At 38.7% G+C, this 22,694-nt stretch overlaps 1 protein-coding gene across 1 annotated transcript in view; it reads right to left on the reverse strand.

Annotated features, from left to right (window-relative positions):
* The window catches only part of PHYLLO (2-oxoglutarate decarboxylase/hydro-lyase/magnesium ion-binding protein), a 327,122-nt gene that overhangs the window by 209,326 nt on the left and 95,102 nt on the right, over positions 1-22,694 (reverse strand). The window contains exons 12-14 of the mRNA XM_089799357.1: positions 11,353-11,451; positions 2,038-2,613; positions 366-590 (exon numbers count right to left, since the gene is read on the reverse strand). Coding sequence (XP_089655483.1) covers positions 366-590; positions 2,038-2,613; positions 11,353-11,451 — 900 coding nt within the window. The remainder of the gene's footprint in view (positions 1-365; positions 591-2,037; positions 2,614-11,352; positions 11,452-22,694) is intronic.

Raw genomic sequence — 22,694 nt, forward strand, 5'->3', positions numbered from 1 at the left:
TTTAATCTGTTAGTTTTATCGATGACAAGTTTAACGAAGAGGTGGTATCTCTAAACTCACTTTGTGGTTGATGTTTCTGTACAGCTAAATGTATTTGATACAGGAATATAATGACCATTCACAAACAGTAGAAAGTTATTGCTGTGAACTTATGAGAATTGAAGTGTGATACAAAAAAATTGGTTTCCTATGCATGGAAAAGACATTGTATTCGGAGTTTCATGAAATTTTATGGTTTAATCAACAAAATGTCCAAACCAAAAAAAATCACATGCATCAAGATTAACAAACATGTTCTTCATTAAAGGGGGTATATATATATATATATATATAGAGAGAGAGAGAGAGAGAGAAAGAGAGCACACCATATCATTCAAGACTTTAAGCCATTTGCTCCAACTGTTCATTTCCTTGGGGACATGTAATTCTTTGATTGCAGCAGCGAATCCAACAACAGAGGATTGAATTCGATGTGTTAATATGTGTGATGGATCATGACGGTATGGATGATTTGCAACCATAATATAAATATCAGGTCTACAGTCCTCCAATAGTTTAGCAATGCGTTTACTTGTTAATCTGCTGCCCACCTATTTGCATCATACACAGAATACATGTTAGACATAGATGATTTTATGTGTACTAGTGCCTCACTGTAAGGAGAAGATTTTCAGACGCAAATTGTCACAGAGACCAACAGATGCTTTGCAGCACAACCCAAGAAATCTTGAAATTATCCAGTAAATCACTAATTCAGTGACCATATTCTACCTTTTATTTCTGATGCTGAAAACTGTGTAGTTGCATACAAGCAATCATCGGTATTGTATGCTGAATAAAGAGAAAGAAAATTACTTTGTTTTAAAATAATATACTATAATTGTATAAGAAAGGGACCAAAGGTATGAACTAAAAAAAATTAAACACATCAGAAGTCAACGTGTTGGGTTAGCAAAATATATTGATAGATCAAAAACTCAAGCCTATTACATTTAACAATCCACTTTGAGCATAAGAAATGGCAGTTAAAGTTTTATTAGCTGAAAAAACAACCAAGGATTTTGGGAAAAATAATGTTATTTATTGCAGAAATAAAAATTATTGGGGAATAACTGCTAAAAAAAATGTTTATTGCAAAATACAAGAGACAAAGTTTGAAGAAGAAAAATCTTATAATGGTAAAGGGAAACAATAATCAAGGCCAAAGATGATATGATCCAAGTGAAAGTTCAGAGCAACCTTCTGACAAGATGACAAAAAAAAGCTCAAACTGCTGGAGGCACAAATTTTATACCATTGATTGGAATCCAGTACACCTTACTACATTGAAAACAAAGGTTATGTTCTAGACCAGCCAAAATGGTTGAAATAGTATACACGAGCAGAAAACTTTATCCCACAAAATAACAGTTTTAAGATGAAATTCAAAAAAGATTACAAATACAAAACAAATCTGTTTTAAATATTAATGAGTTTCCTGTCACAAAGATCCCCCTCTACTTGTAAGGGAATGCTTTACATATGGATTTCCCAATTTCAAGACGAGTCTTTTTGTTTTCTATTTTATATTCTTCATTCCAATCTTAAAACAACCATAAACTAATGTGGCACAAATGTAAGGTTTTTTAGGTTCACATTTCTTCGGTAACTGCTACCATCCTATGAGTTATTCCAATTTCTATTTCCAGCTTGTATGTCAGAGGCTACTTTTCTTAACTGAGCACCTTATATATAACCATGATAAAAGATATGACTTTGAACACACCATGTACACATATTTGAAATTGGAAAGCAGAAATAGAAAAGCTCTATTGCAAATAATTATGCACAAGAAATAAAGCAGCAGCAGCCTATAATATTGATATAGCCACAAAGGGGAAATGAGCCATTGGATTCATCAGCAATTTTTACAATGTGATATTGGGCTTCCATAACAATAAATGCAGCTATTCCTCTAGATCAAGATGATTCTGATATATAATAATCTCACTGTGTATAATTAAAAAAAAGAAACAGAAAATAGAGCTAAAGGCATACCTGCAGCACCACATCTGGAGACATCCACTGCCTAACTGAGCTACTCAGAAGAACATGATCCAGGAAGTCTATAAAAAGTAGGTTCATTTCACCTTCGGCGATTGTGGAAGCATATTTTCTTAGGCGCAATCCAGACAAAATATCAGGAACAATTGGCCACCCAAGATGTCTTCCTAGTAATAAAGCTGCCCATGTCTCCTCAGCTGTCTTAAGATCTCCAAGAATTAAAATTCCTCGACTTGCTCCTTGAATCAGATCCACAACTTCTTTGTATCGATCACGTATGTCTATTAATTTCTCACTACAATGTAATTGTACTACCTGCATGTATTTCGTAAAAGGCCCTGATTTTGACATCCACCTATCAAGACCTTTTAAGCATCTTATATTCCAGTCGCAACAATTTCCTGCTAATGGCTCTCTAAATGCACAATTTATGTGTACAGGACCATAAGGCAGCTCTGTGGCTCTAAATACTGCAGAATCAATTGTAGTAAGTACCATCCTGGCAGGAAGCTGATCATCCGGTGGAGGTAAATTATAGGAATACCTCACAAATGAACCAAAGTGATTGACCTGTATGCACCATGAGTAAAACAAATTGACCCAGTAAGGAATGCACTTCCCATACATTTATGCATTGCGTGAAAATGAGGCAAGTAATTTGATGATTTATATGAATTTGCGCATATGGTGACAATAGTTCAATTGTAGTTCTTAGTCTTAGACTCAAGAGAGTACTAGGCAAGACCAAAATTTTCAACTCGACAAATACTTGGCAGAATCTCGAGAACTCAGCAAGTATAAACAATTAATCTCTCTTTAAATAACCATTTTTTTTGTAAAATTTAATTACAAATGTACTAAATTTAAAATTGAAATCTTAAAGTGAAATAAATGGTGTTATAGAAAAAAGGTGTTAAAAATAGATTTTAACTAACGTTTTATCAGCATCGCCCAGCAAAAAAACTACAGAAGACTTGGCACTCAAAGAGTATTGTTGTCACTAGAATTTGCACCCTCAAGATGAGCACCTAAATACTTAGAAATTCTGGTGAAACATTGGAACAATCACGAGTTTGTGGGTAAACTATGCAGGTGACTGAACCTCCGGATTCTAGGCCGGTTCCTGTATGATATTATGATATTTCACCTATACTATGAACTTGTGAGGAAAAGGGGAGAAAAACGTATGAAAATTTTAAAAAAACTATTTAAACCAGAAAGGTGATACACCAAAGACAATAATGAAGGATTTTGATGTTTAACAACACAATGGTATGACATGCAATGATACAACTTTGATGAAAATCTCTACATAAAAGTGTTTCAAAAGAGGGCTTCAATGAATAATATCAAAAAGATATAGACCATAATCAATATAATTTCATTAAATGCACAACTTATGACCTATGCATAGAGGTTTTACTGACACATATAGGTGCGAAAATGAGACATAAACTTTATTGTCAGGAAATAATGTATCGGGATGTTCCCGACGGGGTATCAGGAGGTTCTCAACGGTGTATCAGGATGTTCCTAACAAGGTATCAGGAGCTTCTGGACGGTGCATCAGGATGTTCTCGATGAGGTATCAAAAGGTTCCCGACAGTGTATCAGGATGTTCTTGACGGGGTATCAGGAGGTTCCCGACAGTGTATCGGGATGTTCCCGACGGTGTATCAGGAGCTTCCTAACGGTGTATCAGGATGTTCTCGACAGTGTATCAGGATGTTCTTAACGGTGTATTGGGATGTGTGTCGTCAGGTCGACGTGTATCGAGATGTATCCAAACGGTTCTATTATTGTAGTTGGCATGTTGTATGTGGCCGACAGATACCTTCGAGAAGGTTCTTCGGACAGTATTTATATCTCCCTTCGGGATCATTGTAATCATCATGATATCAGAACCTAATATAATATCTTGGCATATGCGAATAATAAGAAGAGTTCTGCTGTTCGAGTTCGTGCTCATTATCTGGGTGCAATTCTTAATTAATCTATGCGGTAAACATTTTGCGCCGTTGCCGGATGGACCTGGAAATGCAGGAGAATGAAGAGTAACGCCGAATCAGCTGAACAAGAATAAGAACAAGCTAAAAGACAAGGACGAAATACGCACCGCACATGGAGATTTGATTTTGGTGCAGCAAGCTGAACGCAGAAAGAGGTTCCAGAAGATTGCTGCAGACGGACGCAAAAGCGCGGAAGCATTGTTGGAGGAGACGTGACAGCGAGTGGAATTGGTGGAAGAGGCAAGAGAAGAGTTTTTGAATTGGTGTTCGCCGAGGGAAGACAGTCCAGACGGAAGAGAATCAACTCACACGGCTCGGAGTGCTGAAGGAGCAAGAGCGTGGAGTGAACTCTTCGTCCAAGATCCACTTCCAGAAAGAACAGATTCACTTAACGAAGACCCTTCTTCACCAAACATAGCTATTGGGATACCAAGTGTGAGCGTCGGAATACCAAGCGTGAGCGTCGGGATGGCAGGACCAGAGGAGAAGTTACCTAAATTTGATGGCGATGGAGCAGCTGATCCCATCCGACATTGTAAAACCTATAAAATGATTTGGAGAGCTAATGGCATAATGGATACAAATGAATGGATGAGGCAATCTCCAACAACCCTACGAGGTGTTGCAATTGATTGGTTTACTGATACCGATCCACAAAATTTAAACAGCTGGGATAACATTAAAAAGGAGTTCATCGCCGAATTTCAACTCCTGCGCGACGATAATGAAATTGTAGCGGAGATATTCAATACTAAGCAAGGGAAGAATGAAACAGTCCGAGTCTTTGCAAGGAAATTGAAGGACTTGATCAATAAAATGAAGAATAAGCCAGCTGACGGGTTATAGAAACGATGGTTCATTGAGGGCCTTCACCCAAAGCTGCGGAAGAAGATGAAGATCGTGCCACCATCGACATGCATTGAAGCATATAACTGGGCAATGAACCTGGAAAGTGAACAAAAGACCAAGAAGAAGAAGAAGGCTAGCTCATCCGATTTAGATGACGACGCCTCTTCAGGAGAAGATAGCAGTGATGATGAGGGTAGTAGCAAGAAGGTTCGTGCCCTTCAGAAAGACATGATTCGGATGATGAAGGAATTCAAGAACATAAACAAGGAAACTAAGGGCAATGAACTGGGGTGCACAAAGTGCAAGAAGGAAGGCCATACAAAGGGATCCTACCCGAAAGAGCAATTTTGCGAGATCTGCCAGATTATGGGACACTCGGTAAAGGAATGCCTTTTCAATCTGAAAACAAGAACACCGCAGCAAGTGTTCCTAACACAGGAAGCATCCGCGATCGGAGGGAGCGGGAACAACAGTACGAAGGGTGCCACGTCGGGAGGATACTGAAATAATCGGCGTGGTCAAAACAACAATAATGGCAACAACAATAATGGCGGAAAAAGTCTAATCCAGTACGATGCGAATGGCCGACCGATAGTTCAATGTTGTGCATGTAATCTATGGGGTCACTTCGCCCGAGAGTGTACAACGGTGAACACACCGAAGTTGCTATGCCGATGGTGTGGACCTGGCGATCATGATGATACTAAGTGCCCAAAGTCCAGAGTAAAACTGATTGCCATCGGGACGGAGGAGAAAGAAGTTTTGGCTATCACTCGAAAGCAGGCGAAGCTCTACCCTGATCCGATGGAGGAAAAGAAGAGACTGGAGGAAGCCCGTGCAGAAATCCAGAAAGCAACACAAGGAGAAACGACACACCTGAAGGACACACCTGGTACCTCTGTACGGAACTATGCAGAACAAAACATTGTAAGGCAAATCTTGCAGGCTAAGGTACCCGTCAGGATTAATGATTTGTTGCTCACTACGCCTCAACTCCGTACTGCACTCACGAATATAGCCCTGATTGCTAAGCAACCAGTAGAGCGAGAAAAGGAGAAACAGGGAGATGCAAGTGCAGAAGACGCGATGTTGTTAGCTCTTTCATCTGGGCGCTATCCGGCAGTTGTCGAGATGGGCATTCTCGGAACTGTGTTAACAGAGACGATCGTGGATGGAGGGTCTGGTATCAATGTGCTGCCAAAGGATACCTGGAGGAAGTTGGGACAGCCGACATTGTGGCCACCTACCTTCCAACTGTTAACAGCCGATCAACATGGAATCAAGCCATTGGGAGTCCTGACAGCACAACCAATGACGATTGGAACACAGCCATTCTTGTTGGATTTCGTCGTGATCCCACTAAAGCGGAAAGGATATGATGCCATTATGGGCCAGGGGTGGCTGATACAAGCCAAGGCAAAACACGATTGGAAGAAAAATACTTTATCACTTGAAAGCAAAGGCCGGAAGTATGTCATTGATCTACACACTCAGATGGTTGGAGAAGAAGCTCTATCGTCGGATTCCGAAGGAGAAGAGGATGAGAGGAGGCAGAGTATGGAACTCGATCAGAAGGGAGTCCTACGATTGGAAGGAGATGACGATCTGGATTCAGTAAATGGTCTTTACCACTGGTAGATAGAGGATTATGATCTCTTTCCAAGTTGTAATATGCTACAGATCGACGAAGGTAAGAAAGGAGGAAATGAAAGTCTGAAGGAACACAGAGAAGCCGACGGAGGAAATGAATGTCCGAAGGAACATGGAGAAGCCGAAGGAGGAAATGAATGTTCGAAACAACACAGAGAAGCCGAAGAAGGAAACGCGAGTATGACTGAAGCTGAAGGAAAGAACATACAATACGAACCCGAAAGGAGGAAAGATTCCACTGTACGACCGCGCAAAAAGAAAGTATTACGTCAAACCACAGATATAGTAGAAAGGTGCCAGCAGCAAGGAAGACACATCATACGGGCCGCACACGAAACAAAGCGGAAGGGTTTAATAAAAGTTGCAGCAATACGGAGTGGACGTGTTATTGACGGACAGAAGGGGCAGCTGACGGAGTCCATCGTAGTGAGCTTCGAGAACGAAATGGGCGATATGGAGATGACACAGAATAGGTGTAGCAGATTTCAACTTGGACAGTGGGTGTTGAAGTACGACGACCGGAATGAGATCAAACCAGGCAAGTTCAAACTTAAATGGGTCGGGCCGTATCAAATTCGGGAAGTGGATGGTAACGGAGCAGTAAAACAATGAATGCTAGACGGAAAGGGAGTCGCTGACGCAGTGAATAGGTCGAAGTTGACTATCTACCATGATAATCCACCTCTGTGGATGAACAACTGAAAAAAATGACTGTAAGTATTGTATATATGTAAATATTGTACATATGTCAGATAGGGAGCAGTAGAGGGAAAAAAGAAAGAAAAAAAAAAGACACTGTACGGTCAAGTGACCGTACGGCCTTAGGAGCAGGCAATACACACCGTACGGTATTCTCAAGTTCATAACCGTACGGCATTGAGAGGTTGTGTTACTGTACGACGCCCCTAGTCCTATCACCGTACGGAAGTCCTTGCCATTTTGAAATATGTTTGTGCAATGAGTCGTACGGCTTCCTTACGGCAGTATTCAAATTAAACACCGTAGAGCATTACATCCACCGTACGGCATCCTAGATGAAGCACCGTACGTCATTTTGGCCTAAGTACTTTCACCACCGTACGGCATAGGATTTGTATTTGAGACCGTATGACGTTAAGGTATACAACCATACGGCTTGTTGAAGGTGACACTGTACTGCTTGAAGCAAGGACATCGTACGGCATGATCACGTCCTCTAGAAGCCATGTCCTAGTACGGCGCAAGGTATTGGAAGGACTTGCGTATGGTGGTCAGTGAGGAAGTGAATCGCAACATTACAGAGTCCAACAGGAAGGCGGTATGCAGGCCAAAAGTAGGGTGAGAGGAGGTTTTCCCTAAAAAAAAAAAAACGTCGACAAATCAAGAATGCTCAAAATGAGTAATAGATGATGTTAAAAGGAAGGGGAAGTATTAGCAATTGCCAGAAAGAGTGTGGAATCAGAAGAAATTGCAGAAATTGTGTGTTCCATGCAGTTTTGTGTGGGTCGCTGCCCCAGGTTCCCGCGAAGGCGTTGCCCCTCGACCCCGCCGGGGGTGTTGCCCCCTGGACCCCCAGTCGTTGTGGATATCAATCGTGAAGTGTGACCAGTTGAGAAGACTTGAAGCTGCTGCAGGCATGGATTGTCTGTGTACCAGAGACACTAAGAGTAGGTGTTGGCCGAGAGGCTGTCTTGGCGGATGCGTAGAGAGCTCGGGAGGAGCCGATCATCCAGTTGAAGGCACTTCAACAACACTTGGCTCAGTGGACCCAGAGTTGGAAGCAGACTAAGTAGCATGGGTGGCTATCAAGGTCAGCTAAGGAGATAGTTTTTGTTGTCTAGTCGTCAGGAGACAACTTTTCTTTTTGGGGGGGATGATGTTGTCAGGAAATAATGTATCGGGATGTTCTCGACGGGGTATCAGGAGGTTCCTAATGGTGTATCGGGATGTTCTTGACAGGGTATTAGGAGCTTCCCGACGGTGTATCAGGATGTTCTCGATGGGTTATCGAGAGGTTCCCGACGGTGTATCAGGATGTTCCTGACGGGGTATCGGAAGGTTCCCGAAAGTGTATCGGGATGTTCCCGACGGTGTATCAGGAGCTTCCTGACAGTGTATCAAGATGTTCTCGACGGTGTATCGAGAGGTTTCTGTCAGTGTATCGGGATGTGTGCCGTCAGGCCGACGTGTATCGAGATGTATCCAGAAGGTTCTATTATTGTAGTTGGCATGTTGTATGTGGCCGACAGATACCTCCGAGAAGGTTCCTCGGACAGTATTTATATCTCGCTTCGGGATCATTGTAATCATCGTGATATCAGAACCTAATGTAATATCTTGGCATATGCGAATAATAAGAAGAGTTCTGCTATTCGAGTTCGTGCTCATTATCTGGGTGCAATTCTTAATTAATCTATGCGGTAAACAAACTTTAGAGGTTCTTGATACAACACAGAAAATTAACATCAAATCACCAGTATTACACACGAAAATGAGTCCCAAAGTAGATCTAGCCAACTGTATTATGCCTTTAGATGTCAAAAAACATCAACTTCAGAGATACAACTCAGAAAATTGAGTATACAAAGGATAGTCCAAATGTCACAAGAGTCTATCCAAATGTCACATGGTGGGTGTTTCAGTTAAGGATATTAACACCCTGTTCAGTCCACTTGAACTATAGTTCCAAAGACACTTGATGTAAACATGTCATTTATGTTTATATTTCTGATGCAATATTTTCAACAGGATCAAACACTCATGTTCGGGGCCATCAATTCCATTAATGGTTGATGCTCTTTGGCAACAAACATGATTTGCTATCACAGATAAATTATCTTTGTAGCATGAAATGGTAGATGCTGACCAATCATTAACAACCTTGTAGATCTCTGTTCTTCATCGTTATTATGATATTTCTGCCCTGATGATCCCTTTACAGCTTTCAAGTTCACATGACTATACAATATCTTCAATGTTTTGGCAATTCTTCTAGCTTATATTCTGTCTTAGGAGTTCTTGTTCAGCTTCATTTTGAACTTAAGGAACATCTGATAGATGCTTTGCCCAATCTTTTATAGATTCCCAGTCTGGATCAGTATCACACTTGTTTATCTGTTTGATGGCATGGACTTCTGAAAGCTTATTTTTTCAAACTCCTTAGTTGTGGCTTCTAGGGCTTGAATTAAATTTGAATCACTGCTCTTGTAGTCTTTATCAATCCTGCTGCTTGACTTCTTATTATGCATTCTATTTTCAATAACTATGCTATTTGCTGGTTCATAATGCAAGCTTAGCAATTTTAAATTACTAGCGGCACCTTGTATATTTTGATCAGCATCACGTTGAATAAATTTTTCCTCTCTTTACTTTATTGGTTGCTCATGAACTTGAATGTCTTATTCCCTGTTTGTTATCATGATGAATTCTAAAAAATAGCAGTTAGATTCAAGATTTCATATTGATATATAAAATTGCCTCTTTGATATCTGTTTCTTCGTAGTCAGCTTTTGATGCTCCAACCTCTTACAAGCACGCCGGGCTCAATAACCCTTGTGGGAGCCTACGGTTATATCCGCGTACTTGTAAGGGTTTGGATGCTACACAGGAAACAAACATGTTAGAGAAAAAAATAGATCAGGATTTTTTTAGATTTTTAGATGTAAATGCATGTATGAGGTAAAGGTTGAGCTTGTCGGTCATTGCTTAGATCATTTTGATCTAACTCAAACTTTTGCACATGCAGGATCTGGAATGGAAGCATGGCAAGATGGGACAACAAAAGCAAGTGTGCGGACAATCAGCGGCAAGCCAGTCATTCCAGGCAATGGCTGGCACCTATGAACCCTTTACTTTTACATTACTTCTTTTTGTACTTGCATTTATATGTAAAAGTCTGATTCTGATTTTTTTTTTTCATTGGTTAGTTTCATGGCATGTGTGAAACACTATGGACATTAATAAATGAACTTACATTTTCGGAAAACATTTTGTATCTGTATTATACATTGCCTCTTTTATGCTTTCGTCATAAAACGTAATTCATAATCCATAAAATAAAATGAAATATCCAGTGCAGAGAAATAAATTATGCCAGCAACACAATCTTGTCTTTTTGGATCAACAGGTCAAAAGGATAACAAATATTTGCAGAGTTTGCAAACTACGCTTCATATAATGTGTACTACAGATCTAAATGAATGTTTATCGTTAAAGATGTACACATGCACAAATGAAGCTATTATAAATTATACATATTTATGCGCACTCCTGAATAGGTACCCTCATGGGAACTATTTAAAAACAAAATTTGGTCACAAGAAACTGAATTAGAAAACTTCCATTGTCAACCATAATTAGCTATGTTTACTCAAAATGAAAATGGATGTTCAAATCAAATTCAAAACATGGATTCATATTAAATTTGATATGCATTGAGTTGTAGTACCAAGCAAGTCATTTCCACTTTCGAAATAGAATTCTTTAGTAGGAAAAATATTCTTCCATCTGCTAGCAGGATAAGTAAAGCCAAATTGAGATTCACTCTGATTAGCAGTGAGGTTTTATTGGCCTGGCTGTTCAAGCAGTGTGTGCTGCTTGTCCATTCTTGCCCTAGAACCAGACCGGGCATAAAATCTTTAAAATAGCACTTATAATGGCATTAGCCCTTTCAAGTAAGTGTCTTTGACCAAACTAGTAGAGATTTGAAGTTAAACATTACAGGTCATGGCTAGTATAAATGCATCTTAAAAGAAGAAAAACTACGCCTCAATACAAAATCTTCCCTCCAATTCTAATGAGGCATGTTATTATATAAATATACCTGATTTATTGTTTGGTTTGCTCCTGCATCATGTAGTTCTGGAGGACGATCAGCTGTAAGCAACAACAATGGAATACAGTCCTGACTTGCCTCTACCACCTGTGCATGAAAAATATAAAACATGAAAGAAATAAAAATATAACTCATCATTCTCATGACAAGAAGCATAATATAAAGAAATAACAAGCAATAATCAAGAAGTGAATATAATTATTATAAATCTAGTTAGCAACAAAACAAACCATACAAAAGATTAGAGCTCATAGTCCAAATTTCAGATTTAGTTGACTTAATTTGATAAAATATTGTAATGATGACTTAATTCCATAAACATAATTTTACCCCATCAAAGGGTCAAGCATAAGAAAGGTATAAAGAAATATATAAGCAGTTTAATTTACCTCCTGGGCTCTAGTTTCCTTATGGCTTTTTTCAAATGGTCCTCGAGCTGTGTCACCATCTCAATATGACTTTCTCCTCCTATGGCCTTAATGATATCCTTCACTTACTATATTTATCCTAAAAATCCTTAGGAGACACTTTATCTCTTCCCTGGCCTTATCAATCCCCACACTAGGCATATCATTCCTCACATATGTAGATGTTATTAACTCTAACAGTATATACTATCCTTCAGAGATGTATGATCTCTGCCATTATTGCTTTCCAGGAATTTCAACATTCACCAAGTGTTTACCGTATAAGGTAAAAGGATACTTATCGCATGTAGTATAGTATGATATAACACAAAGCAAATACTTTATTCATATACACAATATGCACTCCAATGCTTACAATATGATTATGATGATGTCCCAATAGTTCCTTTCGGACGGTGTACATATACTTTCCGAAAGGGCTGACTCAACTATCACACGCCCTTTCGGATAAAAATTCTACCTGTCAGCTACGATATAGAATTTACCGACAATGTCATCTCCCCCAAAAAGTAAAGTTGTCTCCGGACGACAATTACAAAATATCCGAGAAAGATTAACAAAATAGAATACATTAACTATCACTAACAGAATAGATCTTTTTCTGTCACATCACATTCACATTCCTCCTATGCTTGCACCAAATTGGTCTCCAAAACACGTTGCATCTATAGCCTCTTCTAACACAATATTGTCTCCTTAGCTAATCTGACCTTGATAGCCACCCGTGCCACCTTCTCTGCTTCCAACTCCTAGGTATGCTAAGCCAAGTGTCACTCTACTGCCTCCAACTAGATGGTAGGCTCCTCCCGAGCTCTCTATGCATCCACCAAGATAGTCTCACATCCAACACCTACTCTGAGTGGCTCAAAGCGTAGCACCCCTCTTGAAAGGCTTGCTCCAGTGCTCTCTCCACCTCTCACAAACAAACACTCCATGCCTGCAGCAGCTCCAAGTCTCATCAACTGGTCATAGTTCCCAAGACTGACAATTGAACTGATTGGGGGTCTAGGCGGTAACGCCCCCAGTGGGGTCGAGGGGCAATGCCCTCGCCGCCAAGACCAAATTAGCACCCTCAAACCCACACAGAAGTCCATGGAACACACCATTTTTGTGATTTTCTTTTGATCCCATACTCTTTCTACCAACCGCTTATGTTTTACTATCTGTTTATGTCTTTCCCTTTCCTTTGGTATCATATGTTATTCATTATGAACTGTTTTGATTTGTCGTCATCGTTTTTTTTTAAGAACATCCTATCACCCTTCTTTTGTGTTCTTATGGTGGTCGTCCCTTGTATCAATTTATGTCGTACGACCATGCAATGATGTTTTATAACTTCTCTGTGTTTATTGTATGATGTACGACTATCTCCATGTGTTGTTCATTCCACGTGCTGGTGTGTGGTTGTACGGTTGTATCTAACAGAATTTTATCTTATGTCTACTTGTCGTCTGTACGGTGTTATTAATGGCCATTAATGACTTCCTCCTTCCATGTTTGTATGGTGCACTTCTACGGTCATACGGTATGTTTACATACTGATAACCTTTGTGTCTTTGCGGTTATGGCCATATGACAGTATGATACCCTCCTAGCCATAGGGTATGCTCAAAAAGGGATCGTACAGTATGTTTTCTATCCACATATATCTACAAGCCATATAGTACACTCTCTATCCCCAGGTATTTGTAGGTTGTACGGTATACTCCCTATCCCCATGCCTTATGATTCACACTTTTGTCCTTCAATTCCTAACATGTTCTATCCATATAGAATGTCTCACAAGCTTGTTTTCTATTAATGAGTTTGTACGGTGTACAACGATGATGGCTTGCCCTTCTCAATTTACCTTGCTTGCTTACTTATTGTTGTACAGTCATACAGTTGATGTATGTTTTCTCTGTCTTGGCTGTATGTTAATATAGTCGTACGGTACCTATCTGTTCTTCTCCTTTACTTATTGGTCGGCCGTATGGTACCTACTATGTGCTATAATACCATACGGTGCTAATGATGTTCTCTCCTGCCACCAGGCATTCCCTTAAACTGGACGCTATTGCTTCTACTCTTCTAATTGAAGATTGTACGGTACAATATTGTTTTACTCCCATGTTTTTCCTTGATGTCGTACAGTATTAATTGCACTCTTCCTTCTGATTGATGCTCGGTGCCCAATGCCCATACATTATGCTCATTTGATCACTTCATTTTGTACCAAATTATAATTACTTATATTTACATATATACATCACTTATTATTATGTTTAAACTCTTTTTGAGTTGTTTGGAGGCACACTATTTCTTTCATGATAAGCTTTTTTCTTCCACTCATTCACTACATCAAGTACTTCTTTCACGTCAAGCATCCATAATTTTATTGCTCCATTATCGCCCACTTCGCGGATATTATATGGTCCTACCCACTTCAATTTGAACTTTCCTGGTCTGATCTCGTTACACCCATTATACTTCAAAACTAATTGTCCTGGTTAAAATTTGTTTAATTTTAGATGTTTGTCATGCCACGCTTTATGCTTGCTTTGTGTCAAAGTAACAAGAATCGAAATCGGATCGAAATCGGCAAGGCCGAATCAAATCGTGAATCGGCCATGAATCGGAAAATTTAAAAAACCCTTGAAATTTAGTGAGTAACTTATTTCATAAACCCTTTATCGCTGATTCAATTCACCGATTCACAAAAAATCGTTTGGCTTGAATCGAATCGCTGAATCGCGTGAATCGCATGAATCGCCGTGATTCTTGGAACTATGCTTTGTGTAACCTCCCTGCTCCATTGTGCTTGCAATCATCGCTCATCAAGTTTATTTAAATTATACAATCTCTCTCTTAGACTTTCCATATCTCCAAGCTTGTTTTCGATCGTGATCCTTAAACTTGGTACCAAATTTCGTCGGCTGCCACTCCTTGCCGTCAATAATTCTATTCTTGATTCTAAGAACTTCAATCCATACTACTGAAGTTTTTATTAAGCCCTTCCTCTTTGTTACGATGTGTTTTCCTTGCTACTGACACCTTTCTACTAAATCCGTGGTGCGGTGTAACCTTTTCTTTCCGCACGGTCCATTCATTGTGTATCGTACAGTGGAATCTTCCCTTTTGTTGGGTTCATACGATATGTTCTTCCTCTTGTACTGGCCACACGATATGTTCTTTCCTTTAGCTTCAGACATAACTGTCTTTCCTTTTTTCGCTTCTTTGTATTCCTTCGAATATTCATTTTCCTCTCCTTTATTACTTTCGCGAACCCTTAACATTTTACAGCTCAGAAAGAGCTCATAGTCATCCATTTGCCAATGGAGTACGTCGTTCACCGAGTCTAAAACATCACCATTAGACCCTCCTTCCAATCTCAATACTCCCTCTTCATCAGGTTCCATTCTCTTCTTCCCATCGTCATCCCCTCCACCTTCGCCTTCAAAATCCGACGACGCTGCCTCCTCACCTATCATCTGTGTGTGTAAGTCGATTACAAATATTAGACCTCTGCATTCCATGGACAGGGTATTTCGTTTCCAATCATGTTTGACCTTTGCCTGTACCAACCAACCCCATCCAAGGATGGCGTCATACCCTTTTCTTTTTAACGGAATGACCACGAAATCCAATAAGAATGGTTGTGTCCTGATGGTTATAGGTTGTGCCATTAGGGTCCCTAAGGGCTTAATCTCGTGCTGAATGGTAGTGAGTAATTGAAATGTAGGTGGCCACAACGTAGATTGTCTCAACTTTTTTCATATATCCTCTGGTAGTACATTTACTCCTAAACCTCTGTCAACGATTGTGTCCGTGAGTACAGTTCCCAAGATACCCATCTCTACTACTGCAGGATATCTTCCTGTAGTGAGTGCCAGTATCATTGAGTCTGTTGTAGTCGCTCCATTGCCATCCTTTCTTGTCTCTTCTATTCCTTTCAGGAGTGGTGTCATGTTCATAATCACCGTTCGCAACTGAGGCACTGTAAGGTCATTTAACTTCATAGGAACTTCCATTTGCATTACCTGCATTATAATATTTTGTTTTGCCAGGTTCCTCTTCGAGGTGCTAACAGTGTCTTTTGTTTGCAATTTTTCCATTTCCATTTGTTTTTCCAACTCCGTTCGTGCTTACTGCAACCTCTTCTTTTCTTCCTCTGCATTTGGGTACATTGCCTTCTTTGTTTGTTCGCGAGTGATGGCTAGTATCTTCTCATCACATGCTCTGATGCTTAATAAGTTCACCCCTTGCTTAAGGCATTTTGAATCTTCGTGGTCTCCCAGATTGCACCATCTACACAACAGCCGTGGCATTTCCTTCGTGGTAGTCTTTGGCGAAGTGCCCCCAGAGGTTGCACGCACGACATTGTATCATCGGTCGTCCACTCGAGTCGTACTGTATCCGACTTTGGCTCCCATTATTGTTATTATTATTATTGTTACCACCTTGTCCGCGTCAATTATTATTACGGTATCCTCCTAAGGTTGCATCGTTGTTCGTGTTTGTTCCGGTGGACACTTCCTACATCAGTAACACTTGTTGGTGTCCTTTTGGCTTCATATTGAATGGGCATTCCTTGGTGGAATGTCCCGCAATCTAATAGATATCGCAAAATTGCTTTTTTTGAGCAGAAGCCCTTTGTGTGGCCCTCCTCCTTACAGTCCCTACACCACAATTCCCCTTTCACTGAGTCAGGATTCTTTATTCAGAATTATAAATTCCTTCGTCATCCGTAACATATCCTTCTGCAATGCTCAAATTTTCTTACTTATTTTCTTCGTCACTGCTGCTACTTTCGAAGATGAATTGTTTGAATCCAACAATTTGTTTCTTCTTTTTACTCATTTTCTACTTACTCTCCAGATCCATCGCCCGATTATTCGCATCAGTGTATGATGCTGGAGGTACAATTTTCATCTTTTTCTCTAGTGTCGGTTTTAGCCCTTCAACAAACCATCTTTTCTTTAATTCGTTTGCCGATTGACTCTCCATCTTGCCCACTAACTCTTTCAACCTTCTTGCATACACAAATCGTTTCATTCTTTCCCTGCTTCGTACTATATATTTCTGCCACAATTTCATTATTGTCCCTTAGTAGTCGGAACTCAACTATGAATTCTTTCTAGACTTTTGTCCATATAGTTAATTTCTGCAGACCGGCATCTGAAAACCAATCAATCGCTACACCTTGTAGGGTCACCAAAAATTATCAAACCCAATCATCCTTGTTCATTATACCATTTGCCATCCATATTGTTTCGCATGTTTTGCAGTGTCTGATCGGATCTGCCATCCCATCACTGCTGAACTTCGGCAATTTTTCCTTTGGTCCTACCATTGCTACTTTCTTCTGATTTTGTGGTACTTGTTGTGTACCCGTGCTGTTCTGCACAACCGCGCTGCTTCAGACAACCACCCTACTTTGGACAACCACATTACCCGATGAGAAAAAATCTTCCTCAAGTGAAGTTGTTCGATTCTCTGTCTATATCCATTCGTTTGGTGTATCAGGAACGAAAAGTTCACTCCACGTTCGTGCTCCTTTGGCACTTTAAGCCGTGTGAGTTACTTCCCTTCCGTTTGGAATCTCTACCCTCAGCGTATACAAGTTAAGGAACTCCTCCCTTATCTCTTCTACCAAATTCAATCTTTGTCGAGTTTCTTCGAGCAATTCGTCGGCACTCCTTGTTCTACTATGTGAATGCACTCCCTCCGTCTATTGTCCGTCGATAAGCTGCTGAAGCTTTTGTCTGCGCTCTGCCTATTGTGCTAAAATTAATACTTCTTGTGCTATGCATATCTCATCCTTATATTTTATCTTATTCCTATCTTTATTAAGTAGATTCGGCATTAATCTTCATAACACTTCTTTTGTTCCATGTTCAACTGGAAATGGTGCCAAATGTTTACCGTACAGCGTAAAAGGATACTTATTGTATGTGGTATAGTAAGATATAACACAAAACAAATATTTTATTCATATACACAATATGCACTCCAATGCTTACAATATGATTATGATGATGTCCCAATAGTCCCTTCCGGACAGTGTGCATATACTTTCCCGAATGGTTGACTCAACCATCACCCACCCTTTCGGATACAATTCTACCCGTTGGCTACGATATAGAATTTACCGACAACACCAAGAATGTCCTTGATCTACTCCTTTCAATATTCACCAAGAATATCCTTATTTGTTTGGAAAGATCTTGTTATATTTGTTGGAAATGAAGGAAATGACAATGTTTGTTGTTTGTGATCTTGATCAATGGATTTGTTGACTGTTCGACAGATGATCTAATAATTGAATTTACTTACATATATATGCCTTCCTATCGAAGGTTTATAGCTCTAATATACCCAACAGACATATCCATTTGTTCATAAGAGATCACACCTCTCTTTAATAATCCCGTAACACCATTTCAATTCCTTACTGTATAGAATATATATTTTCTTTTATATTTCTTCGGCACCCTTGACAAACTAATAATTTTTTGAACACGAGCACTTCAAGATGTCTTAATTTTTGTATTATTTGTGCATACACATATTGGGGCCCTATTTTAAACTAATCTTTATTTAGTCCTTTCCCTCAATTAATCGCTGACTTTTAGCCATTAATTTTAATGTTTAGTCCTTTCTTAATCAATGTTTCTTCCTATAGTTGACAACCTTTGTTTATGGAGACATCAACATATATAAACTTTTGTGTTAAGTATTGATGCTTTTTATCCTCTATCCCGATCTTTCACATTTGATGGTCACCCCTATTGCATCATTCCTTCATCATTCAATTTGTAATACAATTCTTCTAATTGCTATTGACCTTTATCTTCTGGAAATGAATCATTATTACTACTATGATTCTTCACACCTTCATCTTATTTTCTGAAATGATGTTTAAACTTTATATCTTATTTTCTGCCCCTTCAAAAGATCCTTTCCTCATCTTAAATATCTTCTTAACTTTATGAAGGATTGTGTCACTTAGGCAATTCAATTACCTCTTCCAAGAATCGTGTCTTTGCCCCTTGCTTCACAATTGTGATTTTAATTGCATCTTAACTTTTCCAAATTGATCTCTTCTTTTTTGTCTTCATTTTATGATCGTTGTTTGGCCCTCATTGTTCTACAATCCATAATCATTGTCCTCAAATGTAAATCACAGTCTTCAACAATTGCATCGCTACTTTGTTTGTGTAAGACAGCTCTTCCTTAGAGCTTGTAGTTAGTGCATATATCATTCGCAATATATATCTGAAATCATGCTGTTTATAACATCACCAAATCCCAGGTATTTGAGGATTAATGAAATATCTATTTGCAAGGCCTTAGTCGGTACCTACTGAGCATTGCCTTGATAAAGTGAACTCTATTGCCTATATTCATTCTTCTCAATAAATATTAACATTTTAGACTTAAGTGTGTTGTGACATGGGGCCTTATCAGACATGGAGGTTATTCTCTCACTTTATTTGGTGCGGTATGCCCCAAATTATTACTACAGGGGTTTGGGGGCAGTGCCTCTTGAGGGGTCTTGGGGCAGAGCCCCAGGTGCACTCCCTGTCGTAGTATAGGGTGGGGTTGCCTAAGCCAAAAATGACTTTATTATTGTAAAAGGCATCCGCTGCTATTTTTCTATATGATGACTTATTCTAGACCTAATTTTGTAAGTGGCAAAAAGCTTGTATAAAATGGCTTAGGGTTAGGGATTTCATAATGTATGACGAGATTGTAGCTTCTTGAGGCAGTATTGAGCTGTGAGGGATTGCGGATTGTAATTGTTGGATAATAATAATATTGGACTTGTTGTTGGTGGACATAGCCCAAGCATTGGGTGACCAACATTAAATCTTTGTGTCTTGTGTTCTCTTTTGTGAGATTTAATATTTTCTGATATTGGTTATATTTGCATGTAATAATTATTTCTGTCTGTGGTTAATCCTAACACAGTGTTGCTAATGTTGACTATTATGGTTTGGGGACTAATCATATATGTCCATGTGATCATATTTATTCACCAATTGGCCATCAATTCCTAAAGATACAAGTGCATCATAATCATATTATTTGTTCGTTGGTTAATTGGCAATCCTTTTATTTGTTTGTTGGTCACTGCTGGATAGAAATGTTCTTGGCATAATCATAATTTAGTCTTCTCGAAACTTGTTTGCAATGTCCTCACTCCTTATGATGTCTCCTAATAAATTTAACCTGTAAATATATAATAGTAAAGGTTATGAAGGTAAAACTATCAAATTTAAATACAATGCTCAAAGTATAACTGATCTGTTAATTCTACATAATCCTTGAGTTATTCAAATCAAGCTCCCTAAACCTCTGGGTTCTAGAGAACGTTCCTTGGCTATTCCGTCGTCTTCACTGAAATTGACATTCAAGTTAGGCTTCCAAACCCTCTCAAAGGACCCTTTGTGTTCTAAAGAACAATCCTCGATTAGTTGGTCATCTTCTTTGAAACATATCCTCAAAGGCCTCTAGGATTTGTCTATCAAATCCTCTACATTTCCCTTGCATGAGATAACCTCAATCTAAGTCCTTTTTGACATATCCTTTTTTGATTCTAAGTATTGATATAAGATGATGTCATTCTCTTTCTGATATTCTTTTGGAATGACCAGAGCTATACATTTTTCCAATCTAAACTATTTTTTTTACTAGCAATCATAAATTTCCATTTAGTTATATTCTCATTAATTATTAATGGTATTATTCTTACGATCATATCCTAAGAATATTTACATAAATATAAGATTTATATTAATGTGGATATCTAAGTAAGTTCTTCTAAAAAGAATTCAGCTGCAATTGCCAACTCTCCCATACAAGCAATTCATGTCCCTAAAAGCGATGCTCTTTGGTACTTACCTTTCTCTTGAATATAACTGGCATAGCATGGATGATTGTTGTCTCTATACGCTGATTAAGAACCCCCTATCTGATGCAGACTGTGATTGGTCTCTTGTTTCTCACCACTCAATGATCTTCTACTATTTATTGACCTCCAAATTTTATGTGTTTTTCCCTTCCGTGGAATGGAAATATATATATATATATATATATATATATAGATATCGAAGTTTCGAGAATTGCCATGAAATTGCTTGAATCGCTAGTTTGGCGATTCGATTCAACCTGGGCAATTTTCATGAGTCGTGAATCAGATCAGTCGATTTTTTCTCATGAATTGCTTGAAATCGTCGATTGATGCGATTCATGGCAAAAATCGCCTGAATCGACCATGTGGCAAGGCATAAAGTGGACTTTTTTTTTAATAAAACATTTTTTTTTTTGTTTTCTTTTTAGCCTTTCCTCTTTGATTTAATTTAAAGAGCCTACTAATTGTTAATCATGAGTAGAAGAGAGGAAAAGTGAGAGAGAAAAAGAGAAAAGAAAAACCATAGGTTTCCAACCAGGAAGAAGGAAGAGCACCAAAGAAATCAGGAGTCCATCTAGGGAGGCCATAAATTGCATTGGGAGCATTAAGGAGTCAATAGCAACACTCGTCAACTCATTTGCAAGAGGTAAGTGTTGATTTTTTTTTTTGCATGCTAGTGTATTATGCATTTTTGTTAAATTCTTTTAGTTCTCATTTACAAATCTTGAATGTTTTTTAGTTTTACTAAATTGCAAACTAGGGTTTGTTGTTTTGTAGCTTTTGTTTATTAGTTTCAAACTTTGAGGTTTTACTTGAATTTTCTTATTGTAACAACCCTTTGCTTTCATTTTCCTCAATGGGTAAAAAAGATGAATGTTGGAAATATAACAAAGAGTTTCCTAGAAGAAACAAATTTCAAACAAAATGTATGTTTCGTAAAGAAATAAATTTCGGTGGTATTTATATATTCAAAACTCACATTGTTGTGATACCTGGACATGATATTACAAGTTGCACTAAACAAACTGCTGAGGCAAAACACACTTGTTTAGTGGCATTAGAAAAATATGAACAAGAGAAATTGAATAAGAAAATGCAACTTGAAGGGTTAAGGGCTATTGGCTCCCATGCTCCTGTAGCCGCATCTGCATTTGCATCAACTTCCACATCTGTAGGTTGTGTTGGAGAGGGTTTTTCCAGGCCTCCATTTTGTCCTAGTTCTAGTGCTCATGCTAGTGCTAGTGCTAGTCAATCTTATATTAAGATTGAGTTGAACTCCAACCTATTGTGGCCTAGAGTGTGGAAAAACAAATTGGATAGTTACTTTGTCCCCCGCACTACTCTTGGCTCGCAACCCAAGCTCAAGGGCATGGGTTTGAATAAGGAGATTCATGATGCTGTCAGAAAAGAGATTTGTAAATTTTGGTACTTTTGCAACATTCCATTTGTTGCAACCAAGTAATTAATTCATTTTTCTTTGTTTTCTTTAAGGTTAAAGTAAAACTTTAATTATATCTACTTGTTTTATAATTCATTGATTAATCATAGATTAACTTTACAAGCTTACATAATGATTTGACATCTAAATTTTTAATCATGATATATTTGTGATAGGGCTCCTTATTGGCAAAATATGATAGATGCAGTTGCTATTTGTGGTCTAGGGTTTAAAGCCCCAACTGAGGCTTAGTTGAGTGGATACCTCTTGGATGAAATGGTAGAGGATATGAAGGTTGAGCTTAAGGAGCACCGAAAGGAGTGGATCGAAAAGGTTTGCACCATCAGGACTGATGGTTGGATAGACAGGAGGAATAGAACACTCCTCAATGTTCTTGTTTCCTGTGGAGGTGATTGATCATTCTACTTTCCTACATACACAATGAATTGTGAATTGTGATTGAATATTTCAAATTTTGATTTGTCGATTGCTAATTTGTTGATGATCTATTATAATTCATTGTTTTGTAGGATATACCATGTTCCTCAAATCCATTGATGCTTTCGTT

Source organism: Cupressus sempervirens, chromosome 9, assembly GCF_028749045.1.
Source record: "Cupressus sempervirens isolate cs-2001-9-10 chromosome 9, ASM2874904v1, whole genome shotgun sequence".
Taxonomy (NCBI): Eukaryota; Viridiplantae; Streptophyta; class Pinopsida; order Cupressales; family Cupressaceae; genus Cupressus; species Cupressus sempervirens.